Source organism: Plectropomus leopardus, chromosome 13 (genome assembly GCF_008729295.1).
Source record: "Plectropomus leopardus isolate mb chromosome 13, YSFRI_Pleo_2.0, whole genome shotgun sequence".
NCBI lineage: Eukaryota > Metazoa > Chordata > Actinopteri > Perciformes > Serranidae > Plectropomus > Plectropomus leopardus.
Window position 1 is genome coordinate 31657580 of NC_056475.1, and position 27602 is coordinate 31685181.

General features: G+C 41.1%; 1 protein-coding gene across 1 annotated transcript in view; it reads left to right on the top strand.

Annotated features, from left to right (window-relative positions):
- The first annotated feature begins 348 nt into the window (after positions 1 to 348).
- Positions 349 to 27602, top strand: part of mark4a (MAP/microtubule affinity-regulating kinase 4a) — a 42218-nt gene continuing 14964 nt past the window's right edge. Inside the window, exons 1-10 of the mRNA XM_042499366.1 lie at positions 349 to 906; positions 5231 to 5428; positions 7887 to 7940; positions 16827 to 16875; positions 17247 to 17312; positions 20104 to 20174; positions 20267 to 20323; positions 20867 to 21103; positions 26946 to 27065; positions 27152 to 27251. Coding sequence (XP_042355300.1) covers positions 853 to 906; positions 5231 to 5428; positions 7887 to 7940; positions 16827 to 16875; positions 17247 to 17312; positions 20104 to 20174; positions 20267 to 20323; positions 20867 to 21103; positions 26946 to 27065; positions 27152 to 27251 — 1006 coding nt within the window. The 5' untranslated portion in view covers positions 349 to 852. The remainder of the gene's footprint in view (positions 907 to 5230; positions 5429 to 7886; positions 7941 to 16826; positions 16876 to 17246; positions 17313 to 20103; positions 20175 to 20266; positions 20324 to 20866; positions 21104 to 26945; positions 27066 to 27151; positions 27252 to 27602) is intronic.

Sequence of the window (27602 nt, forward strand, 5' to 3'; positions counted from 1 at the left end):
GATCCCTCAAACACCTTTACTGGGGGTTCTGTCTAAGCCCTGAATGTTCCTAGCTCTGCCCCTGCATGCAGGAACTCTCTGCGAGCCTGCTGGGTGTGACCCCTGGCCTTTTGTCATTTTACAAAAGCCCCCCGGGAGAAGCATATAGAGTATCTCTGGTGTAGACCATCTACTTAACTGGAAATTGATTTCTTGATGATTCATTAAAAAAAGGCTTTTATGTCAAACGCAGAGACCGGAAGTCCTGTCTCAACGTCTTCTTCCTGACTTGACGGTAGTGCGCATCTCACCGACCGAGAATACCGATTTTGTGAACATTTCGGCCTTTTCCCCGCTGCACCGTGAGCTGTGTTTTCCTGCGAGCTGCTCCGGAGGGGAGCGGGCAACTGTGGCGTCGCGGGGCTCCGGTGAAACCTCCTACCGGACAGTATTATGACAAACGGAGAGGACAGTCATCCAGAAGGAGCCGTGTTTGTTTCGTTTGGCGAAATGAGGCAGGGGGTGGAAAGCCACGGAGACGCTGGGCTCCAGCCAAACATCACCGCATTTTAGCACTTCTTCGATGCCCGGGATTTGCATCACATTGCATTCGCTGCATCGGTGATCGGCCCTGTTTTTTGCACGGTGCATGGTGGAAAATGCAGCTGCTTTGAGGACACCCCCCGTCCAGATATCCGTTGCTGCCATGATGGGCAGAGGTCTGTCGACCGCGGCTCGACCGGTTGGAGAGGAGGCAGATTGATTTGGGACGGTGGGTCGCATCTGCGGATGTTCTTGTGTGTGTGGAGCCTGTAAATATCATCCGCGCAAACACACCGTGATTGCTACTCAGGGAAAGAGGAGAGAGAAAACATGTCTTCTCGGTCTGCATTACCGTCTGGGAACGACAGGAGTACTGGAGACCATGTAAGTGCAATTACAGCCTATAGCCTCTATTTGTGTGCATGCAAAGGATCCATCGTGCATCCCTGAAACACAGCTCACATATGTGCCCCCTGGCTTTACGGGCTTTGTTCACGGTGCACACGGAGGTCACAGATGGTGAAATGCTCCTCATTAGGTGGAAGGACTGTGGGGCTGGTGTTGGATGGAGATTTGAGCAGAGTGGGTTCTGTGGAAATGGGCTAACCTTGAGTGTCTGCGCAGGGAAAGAGCTGATGGCAGCCAAACAGCCCGGAATGAGTCCATCCGCATACGATAACACTCAGCGGATATGCGCAGAAAGCCTGAAAACCAGCCGTCACCTCTTATTATAAGGCTGTGGAGAGATAGTGATGTCACATTATACTCCTTGCTGCTGCTGCCTCTGCGTGCGTGTGTGTGCGCGCGCGTGTATTCCACAGAAATCGGATGGGTGGGACGAGAGCACAGAAGGCCAAAATACAGGGAATATCTGGGTTGTTGGTATGATGTGAGGGGATTACTGCGTAAAATGATGTGCAGTCCGTTGCTGCGCAGCGTCCAAAGCGCCCAGCCCAGAGCCGGTGGGTGTCACACTCACACACACACACACACACACACACACACACACAGCGCCATACATTCAGCAGCCAGCAGCGCGCGCGCACACACGTACACACACAGGCAGTGGGGGTTTATTCATGGCAGGCACACAGAATAACAGGCTCTGCACATGGATGTATATACACGCCTTATTAACCCCACTCTGAGAAATACAGCTGCCAAAAGGGGTCATCCTGAAGGGCTGAGGTTTTACCCAGAATCATTTGCCTCAGAAGAACCCTTTGTTGAAGAAAATGTCCTTTGTATGACAATGCAATCCATTACAAACTAAAACCATCAGTTAAGAGAAGAGTTTAAGAGAGATCTATGGGTAATTTAGTCACTTACTATTTTAAGACCCCTAGGTAGGTTCTACACGGAACCCTTGGAAAATGACAGGGTTCTCAAGAAATCCCCCGGGGTAGGATCTAGATAAAACTCTTAGAATATAAAAGGGTTCTCAATAGAATCCCATAGATGGGTTCTAGATGAAACTCTTGCACTATAAATAGGTTCTTGGTAGAATCCTATAGGTGGGTTCTAGAAGAAACCGTTGCATAATAAATGGGATCTTGGTGGAATCCCTTTGGATGGGTTCTAGATTAAACCCTTGTACTATAAATATGTTCAAGGCAGAATCCCCTGGATGAGTTCTTAATAAAACCATTGTAATGCGAAAGGGTTCTCAGTTGAACCTTTTGGCTGGGTTCTTGTTAGCACCCTTAGAAGGTGGAAAAATTACTGGATACAACCTCCAGAGAGGTTTCTGGGTGGAACCATTACACCATTGAAGGGTTCTCTGTCAAACATCTCATAGGGGGTTCTGATCGAAACCTTTCACAGATGGTTTTAGATATTAAACTTTTATGTTGGGTTCTAGGTCAATCTCTCCAAATGGTTTCCAGTTTAAACTTTAAGAGTAGTGTTCTACAAGGAACTTAAAAGGGTTCTCCTACTGGAACAAGCCTAAGAACCACGCATGGTTCTAACTAGCACCTTCATTTCTAAGAGTGCACTTTGATATTAAAATCAAAATGGAGACATGAGTGGCGTTGCATTATGACATTTCTCTGCCCTAAACACTTCTGGCAACACTCCCCCCATCTGTTTGTTTGTTAGTAGAGCTTTGAGCACAGAGGAATGGTTAAGCCAATGTGTGTGTGTGTGTGTGTGTGTGTGTGTGTGAGAGAGAGAGAGAAAGAGAGAGAGAGTCTGTAACTGGATGTGCATTAATGTGTGAGTTTACGCGGTGCATGATTTATTATGAATGCAGAAGCGTTCCTTTCATTAAAGCATCTCTAGTTCTCCTGCCATCATTCTACAATGAAGCCATGATGACAGATGAGTGAACTGACCTGGTGAAATGTTGTGTTGCAGTGTTGGCTCAGGTGAGGCCTGGCCTGATGTGAGCTTAACAGTTGGTGGATGAATGTTCTCTGTTGGCTGTGTGCCTCCTGTGTTGTTGGTTGGGACCTGCTGGGGACTAGACTGTAGAGTGAGGGTCCACTCTAGCTCTAGGTGGGGCCTGAGAACAGGAATGGAAGCATGGGAACGAGGGAGTGTCTGAAGGTGGAGCTTAAGGCTGCATGGTTGTGTTTGTGTGTTTGTGTGTGTGTAAGATGACATGCTGGGGGGATGGAAGTGTGATGCCTGAGGGCCTGGGACTGGCCAGGGACCACTGTGCCAGCATCTGCTCCCCTTTTACTATTTCCCCCTGTATTCCTCTCTCCACCTTTTCATTGCTTGTCTTATTTTCCATGTGACATCCTGATGTCTCTGTCTCCTCATTTGCCTTTTGTTTGCTTTCTTTGCTCCATTATGTATCAGAAATGCACAATAACATTCGCGCATCATCGGTATCGGCAGATATTAGCTTGACATTAAATATCAAAATCGGCCTATGCTGATTTCTGCTGATATCACAAACATATTGGCAAAGTTAGCATGTACAAAACATCAACCCTAAGTTTTATAGTCCACAAAACACTGCAGGAGGTTTACTGGGAAACGATGTTGCACTTATCTCCCAAACCATTGCAGGAAATGGTGACCAGGATTCAAACGTTAAAGAACTGCATCATAAAACAACAAAATGTCTCCATACTGCTCATCGGAAGTAATCTTGAAGCCACGACGTGCCAAGTTGTTTTAAGAAATGTCACTTGCATCATGTTTTAGCCTGGTCTTAGCCTGGTCTTAGCCTAGTGTGGGAGCCGTGGTCACATATACACGCTCGCACAAGACCAACGAAAGCTTGTGGTATCTCCACGCCAGTGTTTACATGCTACCTGGAAGCCTCCCCCACACACAGTAGTTTTAAATCCGAGGAAGGAAATTGTTGTTTATGGCTAACTCCACGCGTCTCTCTCTGTGAGAGGGGAGGCTTCTGGGTAACATGTAAACACTGGTCTGCAGATACTGCGAGCTCTTGCTGGTGTCACGCAACCGTGCATATGTGAACGCAGCTTCCACGCTAGGAGCTACACCCTACAACATGGCTTAAAACAGGACGTCAGTGACATTTTTCAAAACAACATGGTACGTCGGGGCTTCAGGACACTTACTGTACTTTGGACAAGCAGTATAGAGACATTTTGTGGTTTTATAATGTATTTTTTCAACATTTGAATTCTGGTCACAATTTACTTAAACTGTTTGGGAGACGAGTGCAACGCCTTTTCCTCATGAACCTCCAGCAGTGTTTTGTGGAGTATAAAACTTGACTTTCCATCAGCATGAAGGTGAGGAGATAATGACTGAATTTTCATTTTTGGGCAAACTAATCCTTTAAATGGCCCAGTTGAGCTATAACCGTAGGTCCACTTAAAAATGCATGTAAAGGTACTGACTATCTCTGTGTTTCTCACATGACAAGAAGCTGCTTCATACTGTAATGCATCCAGCTCTGTTTGTGTAAATGGACATTATTGTCCCCCTTTTGTTATCTGCTGTGCTTGCTGGCTCAGAATGATCTGTGACTCGGGACTAGATGCTCTGAACAATTACTGTCCAGAATCAAGGTGGTACCATGCAGCCTCAGCCACAGCACAGCTAACTGTTTACAGGGCTGTGAATGCTTCAGGGCTACCTCCCACTGCACTCAGTATTACCTTTATACTCTGTCACATTGCATGAAGAAATCTTTTAGCAGTCAAGTATTAGATCTCTAGAGAAGAGGATGCTGAACCCAAAATGGAAACAAGATGTTCAAGAGTTCATGTGCTGGACAACAGCTGGTAACCCAGAAATGAGTTCAGCTCAGCATCACTGGCTTTGTGTTAATGAAACACCTGGTGGAATGATTGTCATGATGTGGCAGAGACATGTTACTTTTCCATCCTGTCAATACATTATATGTATACTGTATGTAAAGCATGTTTACCTGTTCAGTTACTCTGAGTGATAAACACTCTTCTGTGAAACTAACAGCTGCTCAGTGTTTTTTTCAAACAGATTCCAGCTGATAGTGAGTATGAGCGATGACACAGTCTGACAGGTTTCCTGGACCTTCAGACAGTTTAGTTGATGGCTAAGTAGAGTTCAGAACCAGCTTGCAGAGACAGAAGCGACTAACGAGATCATCTAGCTTGTGGAGAGCATCCGTGGTCCATGGGTACACCGTACAGGCAGTCCTGCTTTATGTGATCTTGGTGCTGGCACAGTGATTGACTCTCTTCTCTCCTCTCTTTAACACCCCTCTGCTACTCCTGGTTTTCTTTTCTTGCAGCATGTGTCGCTGGGGGCCAGTCGCTCAGACAAGACTACCAGCCAGTCCAGCCGCTCACTGGGCGCCCGGTGCAGGAACTCCATCGCCTCCTGCTCCGACGAGCAGCCGCACATAGGCAACTACCGTCTGCTCAAGACCATCGGCAAGGGAAACTTTGCCAAGGTCAAGCTGGCCCGCCACATCCTGACGGGCAAGGAGGTGAGACACGGGGCAGCAGATGTCTATGGTGGGAGGAGGGGAGGAGGAGATGGATGGGTGGATGGTGCTTGTAGGGTGAGGAATGGCAAATGTCAGTTGTTTTCATTAAGATCCGTTATTGAGTTTGCAATCTCATAGTTTTCAACAAATTTGTAAAGAAATGAATCTCATAGCAGTAAATGTAACTTCGAAATTGAATCTCCTCTAATGTAAAACCCTGTTTACACAGACATGGCGCTATAGGACTGCTAGAAAGTCCCTGCTTTATGCTTCCTTAGCATTTTTACACAGAACCAAACGATGGCAGAATCATGTCGCTCCAGTGTGTGATTGTACAATGCAGTGCAGCTTTGCAAAATCAAAAGAGGTGTGATGGCTGTGATGCATAACACAAAACATAAAACATTAATGTGACATAAAACATAAGCATTGACAGCTCTTTTGAAACAACAACAATTGCATTAACGTGTCAATGACAGTCAGTTAACGGTCCTGGTGGTTGATCTCGTCCTCTGCTGGGAGCGGATGGAGCTCCTGAATCTCATTGCTTTTCCAGTTTGCAGACATTTACAGTCACTGTTTTTCGAGTTAGCTGTTAACCGCTACTTTTTTTTCCCCCCAGCGGGTCACATGCATAAATGTCATCGAACATGGTCACGACTTTCCGGTTTTATGTCACAAACCTCATTTTGGTGCTGTTACTACCTCTGGTCCTGGCTCAGACGATACCGCTCTACCCCCCCTTTCCGCGATCGTTTGTCGTATACAGAACAGCGAGGCAGCATAACAGCACATATTTCCGCCCCAAACAGGCAGCCTGCAAGAGGTTTAAGGTTTTCTGATCAAATAAAGTTGCTCTTAGATTTATTCATATTCTTTAAAAACAACCTGACAGCTTGAAGAAACACTAAATACAGAATGAAGGCATGAATGGCTACCACTTTATAACAAGGTGCATTTTAAGCCTTTGAAACCTGGGAGCAATTGGCTTGATTTCTTTACAAAAAACATGTGAAGAAGGCAGCAAGCAGCTTAACAGGAAATTACCCAGAAATTAGCAAGAAATTAATTTAATAACAACTAATATTACAATAATATTACAAATAATTTAATTACAAATAATATTATAACAAATCAAACCACCAATCAAACAACCAACAATTTTTTTTTTTTTTTTTTTTAAATATATAAATATGATAATAAGAAATATGGATCCCTGGAAATTTTCCCAGGCTTTTTAAAAAAATAATTTCTAAATCTACTAATTTCTTGCAATTTTTCAATTTCATGACATTTCTTGCCAAGTTGTTCATTGCCTTTTTCCCCATGTTTTTGTAAGAAATCTCATCAATTTGCTCAGGACTCAAAGATTTCAAAGCTTGTTAAAGGTGACTGAATGCAAAGGAAATGTGTTTTAATGTTTAATAAGTCATTTAATAAAACTTTATAGATGAGTTATAAGGAATTTAATAACTACTTATGGGATGCTAGGTTATTAAAAAACAGCCTTTGAGTGATGGGACTGTGTGTCTCTTCCTGATGGATTCCCCAAATGTGTAACTGCATTAGTATTGAACAGGAAATATGAACACCGGGAATAGAGGTCTTTTGTAACTTGGAAACCCAAAATGTGTTATTATAAATGACTTAAGACTGATTTGTAAAGTTGTGATAAATGATATGTTAGTCCGAAAGCCAAACGCTACAATGTACGAACACTCTATAAAAGATGTCTTGATTATAAGGTGGGGTGATATTTCAAATACACTCAAGATATCGCGGCTTGTACCATGTGCGATGTATAAAATTACTATATTGCAAACATCAAGTAGAAATTTACACAGCGTTTTTATAAGCCACTCTCTCCTACAGCTCATTGCTTCTCACAGACACACTCACACACACACAAAGCATAGCTTTTGCAGAGCTCCACACCACGACTATTTAGTCACATTTTGCAACCGTGGAGCACTACTGTGATTTAAAAAGACCATTAATATTTGAACTGGAGAGCTGTCACTTTCTCATCCTCAGTTAAAGGTGCCGCATTATCTGTTTAACTGTCTGCTAACATCCAGCTGTTGACTGGAAGCTTGAATTCCACAACAACATCAACACTTCTTGCCTGAGACGAGCCAGGTCCATCAAAATAAAAGCACCATGGGGCCCGCTTTAATTTATTTAATTAAACAATGCTTCTCAAAATTTTATCATAAAAGTACTCTATTTAACTTCCTTATAACTGTATTTTATTGAATCTTATTATAGTAGTGTATAGTAGTAGTGTATTTAACTTCATTATATGAGTCTTGTAACTGCAGTTTGTTCAATAATTTTGTAGTTAACATTATTGTAGAGGACATTGAAAATATTGAGATAGATATTGTGTGTCGTGATATATAAGCAAAGGCACATTCTAATAGTCTGAACTTGTTCTCATAATATATTCCTTTTCCAGGTTGCAATAAAAATCATCGACAAAACTCAGTTGAACCCAACCAGCCTACAAAAGGTGAGTTTTTCCTCTTTATACTGATGGATTGGTTATTGAGGAATATGTGCATCACGTCTTTAGGTGAAGACTGAAACTGATGCTACACTGAATAATACTGTCTGCCTGTAGAAGCAGCATCCAGGCGTCAGAAATGTGGATGGTTTGGTCACATTGATGTAATTCAACAAAATCCCGACACGCCGTTGGGGACTTCGAGAGGCTCAGGTTTATCCTGAGCTGTTTCCTCCTCAGAGGGGTCAGGACTGAGAGAGCAGCTGATAGAGAGAGGGCTTGTGGGACGTGATGCTGTTTGGCAGGTGCTAGGGACTGGATGGGAGCAAGAGGAGACCTCTGCTCCAGAGACCATCTCTCGTCTCTCTGGGCTAATCACTGCCCTGAGAGGGGGTGACTCATCTCAGAAAGCGCGGTCACCCAACCCATCCTTTTTTGTGTTTGTGTTCTTAATTTGTCTTCCCCAAACACACGTTGTTGTGTACAATGAAGAAAAGCACGATGCTTGTGTAGCTGTTTTTGGGTAACTGATGCTCGGTGGCCGTTTGGTTGTGAGATATGTCTTTAGAGGTGAAGCACAGGTGTTTGTCACATGGAGGGCTTCGATGGGCTCGCCTCTGTTTTCCTCCTGGTCAGCATTTTGAGTGTTGAGCCTGGATGGTGGACACTCAGTGTTTGTTGTGCATGAAGGTCAGAGGCAGAGCAGTGGACACTTTGGTTTCCCCAGCTAGCAAGGACAACCTTGACACACATTGATTCAGACTCAGCAGCTGGAGTGGTAGACATGTGGAGCAGAGCACCTGGACAGGTTGTCTGGCTTAGCCTGGTCGAGTTGTTCATGCGGGTTAGTCTAGGACCTCTCATTTCATTTTCCATTTCTAAGTGATGTTATAAACAGGCGTAGACCAAAATGCCTCAGGATGCAGTTAGACAGACCATCATGCTCTCATCCCAAGTCATCACACGTTGCTACTCTGTCAGTGGCCTTCTGCGTCTACATGTTACGTTCTAGGTATCCTCCTGCGTCTGCTGTTCACGTTCCAAGATGCTGTTAACCTTGCAAGGATGTTAATAAAAGCACACGATGGGATTATGCTACACAAGCTTGTGGTTATGTTTAGGCAACAAAAGCACCCTTCCCACCAGCCCAATAAGCTCCCTTTGTGCTTCTTATATTACGTAATTACCAGCAGCGTTTCAACCTGATGCCATCCAGCAGGGTATCATGCAGATGCGACTTGTTCCATCTGACCGTGTTCTCAGCTGACGCAGTGTATCATACAGCCGCTAAAGGTGCCTTTTAGCGTGGAAAAATTACGCCATAATCACTGTAAAACCGGTGGTATTTGATGACTTCAGAATGAGAATGGACTGGATAGACCAACAACCTATCAGAGCAACCAGATATGTAATGTAGTGCTGAGTGATAGACTACAGCATGCAGAGATGAGCTATGATGGTGTCATTTTTGTCATCAGAATTGGAAAATAGAACTTGAAAATAAATTTACACATCCACTGCAGCCATCTTGTTTTTGAAAATGCCTCAGTGGCATTCCTCTTCAGTAAGCTAGGGTTACAGTGTCCTTGGCGCAAGCCAAAATTGATGTCATCATGTCTTTGCATTAAGCCTGAGGCTCTGCAAGTTGTCAGTAGGTTCACAGAATTACAGTATACCATCTGATATGTAGAAATCCTAAAAGTGTTTTTCAATACTGTCTTAAATAAAGATGCTTCTCTTTCTATTAAGCTCATTGTATGTAGTGCACAGCATGCACCAGCAGAGCTCAGTCTTTGCTGGTGGAACAGGCAGCTGAGCTGAAAGACACAGTGACACCTAGTGGTGGAGGGAGAAGTTACAGGACTGTAAACAGCCGGCAGTCAGAAGGCAGAGAGAGAGCGTGCAGAACAACAGCATGTTTTTACATCTAACTTGGTAAATCAAGGATTTATTTTGACCTAACAGGAACTGGTGATTGTTGGAACAGTAAACTTACTTACTAGATTACTAACGAGTTTTATTTTGTTTCTGTTGCATTTGAATGTGTTTTATGATGAAGTAATGAGGCAATTAAGCCTTGTCAGTCTTCTGTGAGCAAGAGAAAGCTGAATTCAAAAGGTGTACAGTTGTTTTCTCTGTTTAATAAGGAAAAGCACACTCACAGTCAGGAAAGGTTAGCACACATACACTGTCATATACTGTATACCTTGGTGAAATTTCAGGAAGGTATGAAGGAATGAATTATTACATGCTGCCCATACCTGACCTCAACAACACTCCTCTTGACTGTGACCTCTGCGCGAGGCTACACAAGTCAAAAATGATGTCACCATGCATTGTGCGTGAGGCTCAGCAAGTTGTCAGTCACCATATCCCACCTGCCTCATATTAGCTGAGCAGTTGTGATTGGCCCACAGTGTGCCAGGTTGGTTGGAAATCTTTGAACAGGAGGGGGATCAGATGCATCTGTCAGAGCAAATAAAACATGAGCTTGCAGATTAGTGTGGTTCCCAGGCTACTGGACGGGTAAATATCCAGACACAACATGGCTGACACAGAGGCCAGTCGATCATGAGCTGATCACATGCTCAGATATCTATCTTATCTCCCAAACACATCAGTCTACATCACACACTGTCAGGTAAAGAAGCGTCTCACAGTGAAGGAATATGTGTGAGTAAAACTACATAGACAGTTTAATCTAACCACATCTGCCCTTAATGCTGCTCATATGCACATATGGGCCAAAGTGTCTCCCTGACTTAGCCATGCGTCTCTCTCTCTCTCTCTCTCTCTCTCTCTCTCTCTCTCTCTCTCAGTGTATCTGTCTCTCTTCCTCTCTCCTCAATTGTTTCCAGATGTGTGTGTTGTTGCCCGCCTCCCTCTGTGTGCCTGCATGAGCTCTCCTGCCTGTGGGCAAGAAGGGAACAGACCGGAAGGATCACATCAGGGATAAAATAATTTTTCTTTATGTATGTTGTATCTTTGTGATTTAGTTTCACTGGTAGATTTGTGTACAGTAGGTCTTGCGATAGTCATTAAAAAAAAAAAACAGTTTCTCCATCATGTGGGATTAAATTAGCAGGGCCCCTGGGTTTCTGGGCTGCCTGAGAAAATATTGCTGAGGGACACTCTGAGATCGGTCATATACTGTATCCCACTGAACATGACGTACTCCCCTACAATTTTTACTATCATCTCTTTGATCACAGGTTTCCTGTTATCCTGATACTTTGACTCATCTTATTTCTGCTGCTTATATTAGAGCCAGACCGTTATATCGGTCAGCCAATTTTATTGGCAGATATTTGCCTCTCACAGACATATCAGCATTTGCGTATATGTTGTCCGATATTAACCAATATGAAAAGGGATTCATTTTATAGAACACAATTCATGAAAAGATGCTTGCAGTAATTTATATTTATTATATTACCAAAAACGTTTACTCTTTCAGAGCCCTCATTTAATTTTGATTGAGATAGATAGATAGATAGATAGATAGATAGATGGACATAGATTCACAAAAACAGTGGCGTTGTTATTTCAAAATTAAGAATAGACCTAATAAAAAAACCTTTTGTTCTGTTCATATATTAAAGCCCTCAAAATAATATGTTATTGTTGATCAAAATAACAGTTTTAACAATTTTTGCAACTCTAGTCAACTCTAGTTAATGATAACAAATGAAAAGTATTCTGTTTATACAATTAATACAAATTACTGGCAACCACTAATATTTAACATCTCAATTCATAATTATTTTTGAAAGTAAAAAAACAACCCAGTTTTGAAGTGTAAAGTGTGAAGATACCAGCATGCATTAAAAAATAATGTAAAAACAGATCCCTGGACAGAGATCACAGATGAGCTAGCACAGATGCAGGCTAAGCCCCCAGTGTCCTCAAATTATAGAAAGGGCCCTGTGCATGTACAAAGATAATAGAATATCGGCTGATATATCAATATCAGGATTTTTTTAGTCACTAATATTGGTATAGACTGAATCACTGTGACTTTGCACAAACAACAAAAATCACTTTCAGGTTGACAACTGGCTTCTGCTTTGAATTGCAGAGATTCGTTAATTCTGCAAACTTGTTTATTTCTGTTGTCATTTTCAGTGGTTGTGATTCGGCCTATTTTGGCATCGGCTCTAAAAATCCAGTATGGTTCGGGCTCTAGCTTATGTCATAACAGAAAATGAACCGTCTATACCTGACTGGAACATTGGATGCTTTGCAGCTTTGGAGCTGTGATTTCAGCCTCTGTGTTATCAGCCTCTTATTCCTGCCTGGTGCTTTTGGTGGACAGGATGGGCTGCTGTGAGAGACAGTGGTGCAACATTTAGGACAGGACAGAGGAGAGAGGAGGAGGATTGGCCACTGCTTGTAGAGGATACTCTACAATTGGCCAGTGATGAGAGCGGGCTTCTTTATGTACCCGTGGGCTAGAGAAAATCTTTAGTACTGAGGACATGAAAGAGCCCATATTAGCATAATCTGGACCGTAATGTATGTAGAGGGGAGAGAAGGGAGGGGGATGTATTGTATAGAGGTGGGTAAAAGTGGGGGAGGAAGAAAATAAGATGGAAGTAAAATTACAGATGAGAAAATTCAAGCTCAACAGCCATTCAGAGGAAACAGCAGATTACAGGAGGGTTTTATTTTGGCCTCTCTGGGGTTAAAGGACACAAAATATGTGTCAGCCAGAATTTTGGTGAAGTCACTCTTTGATAGTAAATTTGCTCTGATAAGATGGACCTTGCATTTGAATATTATTTTTTTTCATCTGTTCTGTTCTATTTTTAATGAAAGCAGGAACCTTACAGCCACAGCACACATGTCTCCATCCCACTCAGACTGATAGCAGGATTGTTATTTATTTTCGGTCATTAACGGTCATTAACATGTTGCCGGGGGATTGTGTATTGTTTTGACGTATCTGACCGCTCAGTCCTGCACTGACGAGCAGGGGATTAATGGGACGCCTGGATGATGAGACGCCTCAGCACTACGTATCCCAAGATTCCCTCTAGCACAGCTGGAGAAGCTGGGAAAGAGCCCGATCTTAATACCTGGGTCGCTATGGCAACAGTGACGTTGGGCACCGCCAGAGGAGAACACTGCTAGAGGAACTGAATGAAGGAGGAGGGAAAGGAGGGAGGAATGTTGGAAAACAGGAGAGGGAGAGGATTGAGAAAAGAGGATAGAAAAGCTTATCGCACCATCTTTTTTTTCCAGTCGGAGTTGAGGATGTGGAGGAGAGGCACTGGTTTTCAGCGATGTTTTGTTGTTGTTTTGTGTTGTGTTATATACATGAAACAAGGGGAGCTGGCTCAAATTTAATCCCCTGTTCTGCTCTGACAAAGTATACAAATCTATCCCCCAGAGCAGAAGTATCGCATGCAGACCAAGAGAAGTTGCTCAGTTTTTGGCTGCCGATTCATCACGTTTGTGTTTGGAGCATTTGTTGTTGTTTTAATGGATAGGAGGTTTCTTTGGGTCTTGTCTCCCTTGCAAATTCTCATTTGGATGGACATCAGAGACAGAAGTGATGGTGTTATTTTTAGGACAACAGTATACATTTGTCTGCCTGTGCTGGTGCAGCCTCCATCACTTAGCCTGATTTCAGATCCAAAATTAATTGCACATTTGCACATGATATACAACCAAAGCAGGGGGCCCTTTCATTTAATCTTTGAAGTGCTGTATTAAAACAACACTCCACCACTTTGGCATGGTATTCAAATAATACTATCAGACACTGAGTGTGATCAGTGAATATGTTTGCTTTGCACGTATCCAAAAACCTGTAGCTATCCAAGTCTGTAATGATCTCTAAAAGCAGGTGTGTTCCTCCCTACAACCAGAAATGGGGGCGTGTCTTTTCTGCATGCATCTTTTGCAACCTGTTGGTGAGTTGGTTTGTGTACAACATATCCATGACAACACACACAGCCGACCGTAAACAAACAAGAGGTTGTGTGTTGCAAACTGCATTGAAAAACCCAATTGTGACGCATAGTCACGCACAGAGCCCAAATATTGCTCCTAAAACCTGAATAATACTGGCATACCCCACATGTTATAATCAGCAACCTGATTCTTACTATTTATTCAGAATATTCTGTTTATATGACCCACATCAAAAACAGAATATTGTAATATTCTGAATAATAGGGGAATATTGCTGTGCATGTAAACACAGCCAATGAGATCACAAAAAGACCAAAATCAATGCAGAAAACCAAAGACATCACCTTCTTTATTCCATACATTCTTCTTTCTGGTCAGAACCTGGCAGCTGCACTATATGCAACTCAAGCACTAACAGCGCACTCAGATGCTCCGGTGTGTTATTCTGTTAGCAGCTAATCTCACCTGCAGCCTCTGGACTAAGCAGAGAAGACAGTTGGCCTACAGAGGGCTGGAAAGCTCCATATCTCCACATCTAGTTTTCAGCCCCAACTGACACTGACGTTCGTGTATGCAGTAGTACTCTGCAACACCTGATCGGACTTTGATTTGTAAAATCCATAGATGTATTAAAAAAAAAGTCTGGATACAGCCATGGAGGCGGGGCCCTGTTCATTCCTATAAGAGCTGCTCATTTGCGCGTGAAGCCAAAAAAGCTCTTTTTCCGGGTGTAGAATACCCACATCCTCAGGCCCATGAGGCACAAGAGACTTACAGAAGCCGAGCACGGCCGTGTGTGCCCATGAGGGTAACTTCCGCAGGCAGAGTGACTCACTTCTTATTTAGCATTTTACTAGCTTGAATGGCGGTCTAAAAAATTTAATCTTGCAGCTCTTTTAGATTTTCCAAATGTTATCAAATTGGATGGCTATAATCTAAGTGAAATGAGTTGTTTCGTGGGGGTTTTGATGCTTAAAAAAATTATCCGCTGAAGTCAATGGGGAAAAGTGTTTTTGGGCCTGTGAGCATCACATGACAGACCAGCATGGTGTAATTCCAGTTTTTGCCACTATGTAAAACTTAAATCAGAGCATGGTGCACTTCCTGAGGGTTTGGTAAAATCAGTGGAGTTTCCTTCTTTTATGTGCATACTGTAACTATGGTTACAGTATGTTTATTTCTCATGTTAATTGTTGAGCTCCAAAAATGACTCAGGACATGTGGTGGCTGCTGTAGTGACCCAATAAGTTCAAACCTGCTCTAAGAAGAGGTTTGGGGGTGTAGTAGTAGTACAATGAATCATAGAGTGCACTTACATAAACATAAATAATCTGTTTATGAGGCTTATCAGGGTTATGATCATATTCGGGATGTACAGAGGAACTGGGTCATTCATATTCTGTGTACACATCCCAGTTTCTGTCAGAGTACTCCAGCTAGCATATACAGGTTTCTCATATAGGAAATATGGTGTTTACATTCTAGGACACATAAACGTAATGCTCCAAAAGCCCAATCATAAACAGGTTATTTATGTCCATGTAAACGTGCTCATAGAGTCCAGCTCATGGTTTCACAAATGTCAAGTGCTGCATGGATGTTAGATTCTGTAATGCAGTTGAACTTCCTCTGCAGGTGCTTAAAATGCGAAACTTAAAATAAAACATATAACTCTAAAAGCTCTATCTGCTTAATGATAAGAAAGGACTCACAAGATTAGTGGTATTTTACACCATCCACATGAGTTTCACTCATGATCTCACAAACTGGTTTCAGGTAAGTTTAGTGGACAGATTGACATCTGACATTCAGTGGAATTTTGTCTCTGAGGCAGTGAAAAAACTGGAGATGAAGAGATTAAAGTTGTATGTTTACAAGAGGAACATTTTCACTTCAAACAAATCAGAATCATTGCAAATGTTGAGAAAGATCCTGTTCCAGACGTCGAAATAAACGCCTATGAGATTAAAATGAGAAAAGTGGAAAAAAACACAAAGTATGCCGTATCCATTTTAACATGACAGCCTGACCTCTGACCCCAAGGCCCGGACGCATGCTGAGAAAACCCGCCGCAACCAGACATGATCTGGCACTCTTAATCAAAAGGATACTTGCTAAAAGTGTACCAAAAGTGTGCTATTTGTGATGTAACAACAATGTCCTAGGTCAAAAATGTATACTCACCCGGAATTAATCCTAATATACTCATCAGCAGTGTCCTAAAGGTGTGCTGTATTCGATGTAAAAACCATGTATTAATATACTAACATACTACTAAAGACATACTAAAATAAAATTAAGTGTGCTTGACCGTACTATATTGAGACACAACTTAAATATGCATCTTTTACTACCAATTCTGTACTTTACATTAAACATTACATTTTACATTTTTCTTTACTTAATGTATATTTCAATCAAATTAATTGTCATTAGTTCACTGATATAATAAACTTATTTATAATAAGAGTAACCTGTGTTAAAAATACATTTCAGGTACAAATTATTTGAATTCATGAAGTGTGTTAAGTGTACTTAAATCATAATCAAAAATATTTCCATTAGAAACAAAGTGGAATTTAAGTAAGTTTTTTGAAAAGTACAGAAATATTAATAAAAGACTTACTTAAGTATATTTAAGTACAGCTTAATAGTGCCTCAAAATAGTACAGTTAAGTACACTTAAATGTATTTGAGTATGTCTTTAGTAGCATAAATGACAAATGATTACTATTTTAAGTATAAATAACTGCACACCTTTAGGACACTATTAAGGTGTACTTAAATATACTTAAGTAAGTCTTTTATTAATATTTCTGTACTTTTCAAAAAACTTAGTGCTCACAAAGTACACTATATACTTAAATTAAGTATACTTCAGTATGCTTTTTAAAAAAAAATTTGAACAGATTCAAGGAAACATGTATTATTGTGATATTATCAACACATTAAAATTCTGTTTCTTCTCCTCAGCTCTTTCGGCAGGTACGAATAATGAAAGGCTTAAATCACCCCAATATAGGTAAGGCACATCCATCCATCTCTATGGGCTCTATGTTTGTCAGTGTCTGCATGTGTGTGTGTGTGTGTGTGTGTGTGTGTGTGTGTGTGTGTTTTTTGCTTTCTGTGTGTGAGCAGACGGAAGTGTAATGCTTTGAATAAGCTTTAGAATATTCATTGAGCGAACTGTAACAGTTGTCATCTCAGGTCTTATATAGAGGTCAAAAGGTTGGATTTTGTAAAGCTGAAATGCCATATGGATCAAAAACCCCCACAGCATTAGCAGAGCTTCCTTGGTATTAAGACAGGCGGACGGCTGTGCCATCATTCAGAATGTGAGCAGGATTTGTTGATATATATTTGATTCTAATCTGATTTTGTTTTGCGCTACAGTGCAGCTGTTCGAGGTGATTGAGACTGATAAGACCCTTTACCTAATCATGGAGTACGCCAGTGGAGGTGGGTACATTGGCAGGCATGTCCAGGAAATAGTACTGATAATGCAGATTTAATGGAACTGCCTGCATACACAGTTCCAACAGTCAATTCTTATGGGTGTGATCAGCATGTGGATTATTTTACAGTTAAGTTCCTCCATGTGGATGCATGGTGAAGCCCAGTGTCTAAACCATGGCTACATTTGAGGGTTTTTTTCTGCAGTACAGTTTAAAGGAATAGTTCAACATTTTGGGAAATGCATTTATTTGCTTACTCAGAAGAGTTAAAGGAGATTAATATCACTCATGTCTGTATGTAAATAGACTGGAAAACTAGAGCAAAACAGACAAAACGCAAGCTTTGAACAGTGGCAGGCGAGCTGTTTCCAGTCTTCATGCTTGTATTGACAGCATGAGGACATATTTCTTAAAAATGTTGCTTTTTGTCTTTTAAGATTTACAGCTTTATTTACAGCTTTTATTGCTTTACAGTTTGGTCGAGTAATAATCTTGTAGTGATAATAAGGATGATTAATGTTTGCACCAAAATGTGAATCAATTGTGATGTTATCTTTTTTTCTTCTTCTTCTTCTTTAAATTTGCACACACGCTAAACTGTAAAAATCTAGAGTTAAGTAGTCTAGAGTAAAAATGAGTCAAAAGAAGTCAAGAAGCCACAGGTTTATACAAATGGACCCCACCTCAACTAGAAAACAACAAACAATGACAAAAAAAATGAATTTAGTTTAAAAAAAACAACCTTAAACTAACATAATACAGAAAAATGCAACAAAACAGTGTGTAAAGGAATTTTAGCTGTTTGTCCATCAGTGTTCAACGTGTCCAGTTTTCCAGAACAGAAGGTACCTGTGGTTCCTGGATTCAGAGAAGCATACATCTCAATCACCTTATTTCCCTTTGTGTGCTTCACTTTAACAGGCAAGGTGCGAACAACAATGTTGCTAGCTCCTGTATGAGCACGCTCTCTGGTCTTTTCCTTTGTAGTTCAGTATCTCCATGGATAACCCCTTGTGATTTTTTGATGTGCAAAATGGTTGGAACATTTGCTTAGGTAAAATGTGTACACCTGGCCATCCAATGGTCTTTTCTAGGTATGCAGCTCTTACCTTTTATCCATTTCTAAAATGGTGCTTCAGCAAATGTTTGGCGGCAGCGTAACCTCTCCCTGGAGTCATGTGAAGGCAGCTGCGTACCACATCCCTCAGCTGTCCCCTGGTAAACTGCTCAAGATAAGTCAAACAGTCCCCTTGACTGTTGCTTCCACACAGTGCTCAAAGGCCTTTCATGAATGTTTTCAACTGTAGAGGATCTCCTCCAAAATTTGGAATATCCCTGTAAGATGGAAATTGAGAGATTTGCATTTACACAAGCGGTGTTGTTATCTCATTTTATCATTGCAAAAAGTTGTAGAGATCTCGCAATGATCAGTTATTGCCTTGTGAAGGTAGAGGAGTTAAAATGACGTCTTGCTTTGTTTGCCAGTCCAGAGGATCTAAAGTTGACTTATGCAAATTTTGCATGTCCTGTTGAGATTTGGCATCATCCTGCTTACTTTTATGAGCTGTGTGCTTAATGATGTAGTGATCAAAAGCAACTGCTTTTTCCACCAATGCCTGAATATTTGTTGCACATATGCTGCTGTGAAGACTGCTCATACTGAGGCTATGGATTAGTGGTATACTGGTACCGGATTCCAGATACGGATGTTGATTCCCCACTTGATATGAATTTTTCAATACTGTCATACGAGGTCAAGAGCTCTAGCAACACTTGCGGTTTAAACAAAAACTTTATTAGACCGACATGTTTTAGCTTGTGGCCTTGATCAGGATCATCAAGAGAAGCATTGCAAACATACTTTAAATAGGTCTGTTTTACCTTATTTTCTCGTGTAAATAACAAAAAAGATGCATAAATGAGTCAGATTTTGTTCCCTTCAGGCAGAGCCAGGCTACCCAGCTAGCCGTGAACATCCCACAACATTGGTTAACCTACAAGTTGCATTATTGTTTTGAAGACATTTTAAGGATGTTTATCATTTCAAAAAATGTTACTTTAAGGTAAAAATGCTGACTAAGACGTAACGTTATAATTGCAACATCCTGAAAATGTTTTGGTGATGCTGAGAGGTGACAGCTCATAGAATGATCTTTTGTAAAATGCTCCCACAATGTTACATGAGAGCAAAAGAAGAACATTTTAAAAGCAACATTCACGTTGTGTTATTGAGGCCTTAGATTAAATGATAATGTTATGTAATGTTAACAAAAAAATAAATAATACTTTTTTTTATGTCTATAGAGAGTGTTACTGTAACTTTAAAAAGAACATTCTGGTAACTAACGGAAAACTTGCCACTGAAAACGCTACTAAAGCATTGCATCGGTTGCATTGCACCATTCTCAGAACATCGTCAGAACCAAAAATAGCTAGCTGGCTAGTTGTTTCCCTCTGATTCCTGACTTTATGCTAAGATAAGGTAAGCGGCTGCAGCGCCACACTATGGACAGTTAGGAGAGCCATCGTCTCATGTAAGTGAATAAGCATATTTCCCAAAATGTCAAACTATTCCTCTCAGTCTGTATGCTGTTTGTTTCCTTTGGCAATGAGACAAATTTCCCCTTGAGGGATATAAAGTTGAAGTTTACACCTTGACAGCACTTGTACCTTATTAATATTAATAACTGAATTGATGGGGTTGACATTGATTGTGCACATCAGCAATATATAATCAAATAAAAGTATTGCTGTAATGCTTTCTGACCGGACTGATATGTCTGTGCTGCCTAAAGGTGAAGTGTTTGACTACCTCGTGTCTCATGGGAGGATGAAGGAGGTTGAAGCCAGAGCCAAATTTCGACAGGTACGAATACGTCGCCTTTTGTTACCCACAATGTGCCAGTCCTAACAGTAACATTTGAGCACTTTAACCAGTCTGTCTCCATGTGTTCACAGATTGTATCTGCTGTCCACTACTGCCACACGAAGAACATTGTCCACAGAGATCTGAAGGTGAGACACTCAGAAGATGTTTTGGGCTGCTGTCAGAGATGGCGGATTAAGGCTAGTCCGAGACGAGGACATTCCTTGCACTGACAGATTATACTGAACAGAAAGTTATAATCGGGCACTAGTCTTAATCTTGGTCTGTGAAAAGGGCCTTTTAGCTTTCTTAATCACTCAGTGGAGCACTGATGAGTGGAGGAGGATGAGGAGGAGGAGGAGGCAGTCAGAGCTGCTCCTCTTCTACTACATCATTACATTCCTAAAAACATGCAGTGACATATACGCTATGAGTCATGTACAGTATCTGTGTTGTTGGACAACACGCAAGCTCCGCCCACCATCTGTCCCCTAGTCACACTCTCTTTTTACTTCATCACAACTCCTCTTCTCATGTCCTTCTGCTTTCTCCTTCCTCTAATTCTCCTGCACCCAACTATGTTCTCCGCTGCTCCCCCCTTCACTCCCCCAACGTATTGTTCTATGCCCTGTCCCCCTCCTGCTGTCCATTCTTGCCTCCTCCTCCCCTGCATCAATATATGTATGACTCAGGCGGAGAACCTTCTGCTGGATGCCGACGCCAACATCAAGATTGCCGACTTTGGCTTCAGCAACGAGTTCACGCTGGGCAACAAGCTGGACACGTTCTGTGGCTCGCCGCCCTACGCTGCCCCTGAGCTTTTCCAGGGCAAGAAGTATGATGGGCCTGAGGTTGACGTCTGGAGCCTGGGAGTCATCCTCTATACACTGGTCAGCGGCTCGCTGCCCTTTGATGGGCAGAACCTAAAGGCAAGTGGATGGGAGAGGGAGCTCTCTGTCCGTGTGTCAGAGCACAGTCAGGGACAGAGCATTACTCAGGGGGTCATGGTAACAGTTTTACATTAGGGATGTCCCGATCAAGTTATTTGCCTGGATCGCGATCTGAGTTATTTGATACTGAGTTTCTGCTGATACTGACTCCTGATCCGATACTTGTATTTACCTGGATGATCCAGCTGCACAGAGCACACTTCAAGTACTTTAAAGTGATTAAAATCAATTCAGTGTTTATGTTGATAGTTTAACAGATCTGTAATGCAATACAAGAAGGTTTTTTAGGGTTTTTATTTTTTATTTTCACAAAGTAACAACTCGACAACAGTTCTTACATGAAATGTTAAACTTTTGTTGGAGTCTATCCTTCGTTTACATGGCCGGCATTTTGGGGGCCTAAAAATGGAGACTTCTGAAAAATTGGTTTCAGGGTGTAATCTTTAGAAAACACCACTCCATCTGTCGCCACTTGAGTAAAGTATTCCAAAATGTTACTTCCATGGCTGAGGAAAGTTCAATCAATATTAGTTAACATGAGCTACTTTCTCTTATTGTTTCAAAGAAAAATGAAACATGTGCAGCCTGGAATTTTTTAAACAAAGTTTGGGCTAACAATGGTGACTTTAATATCCGCTGTCTGGTGGGTCGGGCATGACCAAGGAAGCTAATGACAGTGGAAATGAGGGCGTGGTCCGAGATTACGATACTGTGGTATTCACAAGTTTTTACACATGAAAACAAATAATTATGTAGAAGGAAAAAAAACTTTCCAGGAGTAGGAAGGGTGGACATGTGAGAAAAAGGAAAAAGCTTTGTTTGAGTGGAATTCAGCTCTCCAGAGCTAAATTGGCTCAAATAGTTTCAAGAAACTTAGCTGCCTAACAAAATTGAAGTCACTGCCAATAATTAAATGATGACCATCAACAGTGGGAATAGCAAAGAAGAAGTTAGTGAAAATTCATCATGGTTCCATGTAGGTGTGTAAACACATGCAAAAAACCACCGGCATGTCACAGAGTCTGCCAGAAACACTAACAAATCAGCCACTAGGGTCTGAAATTGTACACTTTAATGAATGAGGATGGCAGTACCTGCAGCCTGTTCAGAACATTTTGATCAGAATCAATTCCCCACTCATAGCTAGGACAGAAACCAGAAAAGGAAGTCTCAAATGTGTGACGTCATCAAGTATGAAATCTGGAGCTGCTCTATAGACAGTGAATGAGAGCCTAATTTTGTAGATTCACAGAATATTTGTTTTCTGTTTTTTACCCAAATGAGCTTTATTTTATTCTAGCATTCTCTGTTCTGAAACAAAAAATCGCCCCATCGAGACCTAGTCACAGTGTTTATCTACAATAACTTTCAGTTAAAAAAACAAAGCAGCACTTAAATAGTCAAAATATATCAGTAAATATAACCAAACAGCCCATTGATTAGTTTTAAGCCCACTAAAAAGGCTCACCTGAATCAATATCAGTTTAAGTAAATGCTATTTAGAATATTTTCACTGCTTTACCTTGCTGTCAGACAGCCCTTACCGATGGGATTTAAAGCCATTATATCAAAAACACCAGACTCCACTGAGAAAAACATTTGAATCTTTTTTAATTAATTTTACTCCACTGAATGCTGCTCTGCCGCTGCCTCCATCAGCTGTTGTGGAGGTAAAGAGGAGACAATATTGAAATATAATGCACACTTAAACTGATATTGATTTTTTTTTAGGTGGCTAAAATATGTTTTGCTGCTTCCACAGCGTAACATTGTTTAGCTTCTGTGCTGGTAGGTTTGGTTTATCCCTACCACAATCATTCACGAAACTGGATCTCTACAAAAAATATCACAATCTCCTCAACTCTGACAGCCTTGTGGAAAACCCTTAAAATCACCAAGTCATCACTGGCACCATGTAGATACACTCCAAATTGGGATAACCCAGACTTCCAACTGCAAAACACTCCTGCTTACTTTCCATCTTGGCATCAAAAAGGTATCATTCACCTCCGCCACACATTCCAAAACAATCAGTTTATATAATTCAGTACATTAATCCAGAAGTACAGGGTTGAGAGAGATCAGTTTCTTCAGTACCAATAATTAAATCCAAAATTAACATTACCAATAACACACTGCAACCCTTTTAATTAGTTGCTGGAATTATTACAGGCTCAAAAAAACTAATCACAACACTCTACAAATTTATACCCATATCAGGTACAACTAAATCACTGCCAACCAAAAAATGGTAAAATGACATATCTCTGCCTCCCAACCCCAACTTCTGGACACAAATCAATAAAAACATCTTTTAGTGTAGAAGTCTTTAATGTCCCTGAGACTTCTAAACTAAAAGATGTTTTTAGTCTTCTCTATGATCACTAATACAAATCTTCAACTCATACAATACAAAACTATCCATGGAACACATATCACCCAAGGGAAATTGTTTAAAATGGGAGTGGCCAACAAAGACATTTGTTCCCAGTGCACTCTGGGTAGTAGAGATGACTACTCTCATGCCACTTTGGCCTGTCAGCCAGTTCACTCACTTTGGATAGCAGTCACTGAAAAACTCTCCACTATCTTGGACCGCAGAATGTCACCATCCCTATCGCTATGCTTGCTGGGAGACTTAACACAACTCACCATTCCAACCAGATACAGAAGCCCATTACTCATTTCTCTAACTTTTGCCAAGAAAACAGTCTTTCCAAATTGGAAATCTAAACAGTCTTGCAATATTACACAATGGATAAACTCACTTACAGAATACATTTCAATTGAAAGAATGTCAGCATACCATAAAAACATATAACATAAACATATATATATATATATATCCGTCTTTAATGAAATCTGGAATCCATTTATCTCTCACCTAAACCTCAGTCACAATTAAAACCAAGCCACGTACATGTCCACAAATTCATCCATAACAGACACCCATTACATTTCCACCATTACACTTACACCATGATTTTTTTAAAATTTTATTTTAGTTATCTATTTTTTTATTATTGTTGTTGTTGCTGTTGCTGTTGCTGTTGCTGTTGCTGTCATTGCTTCTATTGCTATTGTTATTATCATTATTATAGTTACATCTATAACTAAGTCATTAAACCGTTATGACACACAAATACACTCTTACTGAGACCATGGCAATACACTATTCATATTCATACTATTCTCATACTCGTATGATTATTATTGCATTGATGCTGGTGGCAATAACAATAGCAATAATTATTATTGTTGTTGTTATTATTATTAGTGGTGGCGATGATAGTAGTGGTATTATTATTATTATTATTACCATTATTTTTGCTATTAATGGTATTAATAGATTGATTATTGGTACTGTTGCTACTGCTGCTTCCATTATCACTACCTTTGTTTTGTTTTTTGTTTTGTTTTTTTAATTGGTTATGCATATCTGTTGTTGAATCTTATTTCACTGTACAGCATATATATGTCCCCCACACTCTCTCTCACTCTCTCTCTCCCTCTCTACCATGCAGCATTATTGTTGTTACTATCATTGATTGATTTTATTTACTAATCATTCATCAGCATTCAATTGTGCTCCTCCCTCGCCAGTATATGCGGACACGTGCACGCACACTCACACACACACACACACACACACTTGTCACGTCACAAACTTCTTCCATCTCCTCAATTATAAACAAATGATCTGCACGCATAACTTAACCAGTATTGACAACAAAAAACTGTACACCAGAGTGGGCAAATCCCCTCCCAAGGGTTTGGGTGTTGCTCAAATCCGGTATCAGTATGTGACCAAGATGAACTTGGTGATTTTTTTTTTTAATTTTCTTTTGTCCTCTTGTTAATTTAATGTGATCTGGGGCCGACATTCCTGTTTGTCGGTTCATAAGCTGTACCATTGCCATTGCTTGCTCCCTCGAAGACGAGCTCTGGTACCAGCCTGCTATAGCAACCCCCCAACCCCACCCCCCACCACGCACGCGCACACGTACACACACAGACACGTTTATCCTCCGATTCTTCTCACACACACACCAACATTTCGTAAAAACTGATTCTCAATTTTCTTACAATGATGGTGGTAACAATCACATTTATGATACTGTTTATTCATTCATTTATTTATTTCTTATTATTATTATTGTTGTTGTTGTGATTATCTTTGTCCTTTTTTATTTTCTCTCTTACTTTAATATATATACATATCCTTATCTGCCACATAAAAACTAATCACCCCAATCTCTCTTTTGCGCGCACAGATACACACTCGTGCGCGCGCGCGCGCACACACACACACACACACACACACACACACACACACACAGACTCATTTGCATGTTTTTGCCCTATCTGTGCTTATTTTCTTTTGTTTGTTTATTTGTTTATTTTTATTTATTTATTTTTATTTTTTGTAGGTATCTTCTTCACCATCTGTATGTGTCATTGTTCGTCTCCCTTGACTGTTTCTATGTTATTTTACTTGTTTTCACTTGTTTTGTTGTCTCCGCAATAAAAAAAAGAATAAAGAAATAAACACGTTTGCAGAATACATCTCTGTAATTCATAACAGTAGCCAGTTTTCTACTGTGAATTGACTTTTGTTAGTGTAACATCACTGATTCAGTCTATACTCAGAACATTCACCCGGCTGCTCTCACTGCCAGCTAGAATATCTTTCACCTTTCAGTGTCTATGGAACAGCTCCACAATTGGCATCACAAGTTTGACTTTCAGCCCTGTAGTTTTTGTATTTTGAGAAAGTTTTCCATGTTAATTAATATTTTTGGACTTCCATAGAGCATAGGAATAACATGTATGCATTTTGTAAATGGTTGAAGTTCCCCTTGAAGTGTGAATGTCATTTAATCTCAACTGGTCTCTGTGTGAAAAAGTATTCACTCGTAAAAATCCTGGAACTTCAAGGACTAAAGGAACACATTTAGTGTTCTAAAATTATTTTTCTGTCATTACTGCTATAACCTTATTGTACTCTGTAGTAGAACCTGCTGCTGCTATAAAAAAGTAAAAATGGTATTTTTATCCAAAACCCAGCAGATGGCAATGAATGGCCCCCTAGAGCTTTACCAGAGGATGGAGACAAATGTGTGTTTAACCCTTCTCATATGTGACTGCTCCCCAGCATACTGAGCACACTGCCTGCAGTGTGGAGCCACACCATCACATCATCACACCACTCTGGTCTTATGTTCACTGTCAAATACTCTGATGTAGTGCTCGACATGTTCATTAGAAGTGTAATATAAAAACGTGGTGATTATGAGCCAGGAAGTCAGAAGTTAGAGTTAAACTCTTTGCAGAGTGTGTGGTGATGCTTTCACTGAAATAATGCCCGATGCAAAACTTTCTCCTCTCCCCTCTCACCTTGTTTTCTCTCCTCTCTCCTTTCCTATCCTCTTTCCTTGCTTCTTCTCGTCTCACCTTCTTTCCTTTCCTCTCTCCTTCTTTCCACCTCTCTGTTTCCTCTCCTCTCTCCTTTTTTCCTCTCTCTCCTTGTTTCCACTCCTCTCTCCATGTTTTCTCTCCTCTCCTTTTGTCCTTCCCCTCTCCTTCTTTCCTCCTCTCTTTTCCTCTACTCTCTTCTTCTTTCGTCCTCTTTCTTTGCTTCCTCTCCTCTCTCCTTGTTTCCTCTCCTATCTCCTCGTTTCCTCCTCTTCTCCATTTTCCTTTCCTCTGTCCTGTCCTGTCCTGTCCTCCCCTCTCCTCTCCTCTCAGTGTGAGTGTATGGTTGCAGACTTTGATTTTGGACTGTACTGTGTGCATAACATGTGACGGATGTGGCCAACAGGAGCTGAGGGAGCGTGTGCTGAGGGGAAAGTACCGCGTGCCCTTCTACATGTCCACAGACTGTGAGGGGATCCTTCGCCGATTCCTGGTGCTGAACCCCGCCAAACGCTGCACCCTGGATGTGAGAGCACACAGCACATCAGGCACAACTTCCTTCATCTGAAATTCAAACACAGCTGAAGCTTGTCTTTGTTTCTGTTTCTACAGCAAGTCATGAAGGACAAGTGGATAAATTCAGGGTATGATGGCGATGACCTGAAGCCCCACGTAGAACCTGTTGAAGACTACAGTGATCCAGCTCGCATAGGTGAGTCAGCTGGGCCTCTGCTACTGCAGCTGAAGCTCGACCTTTTCCACCAACATGGAACCGGTTCCACTCTGGTGCCTGCACCTACTTTTGAGCCATTCAGAGCATTTTCAAGAAAGGTAATTGGTTCAGAACCCAAAACATTGGTTCTGGAATCAAAACATGTGAACCATGACAACATCAGTAGGCGTGTCTTATTCTGCAGGTTAGACAGAGAGAATGGAGATGGCAACAATGCAGAAGTCAAGTGAGAAATCATCAGGAAAAGCAGAGCACATGGTGGTTTCATTAATAGGGGATCCATGCTTTCTTTTTTGGGTGGGCAACACACTGAATAACTTGATGTGTCAC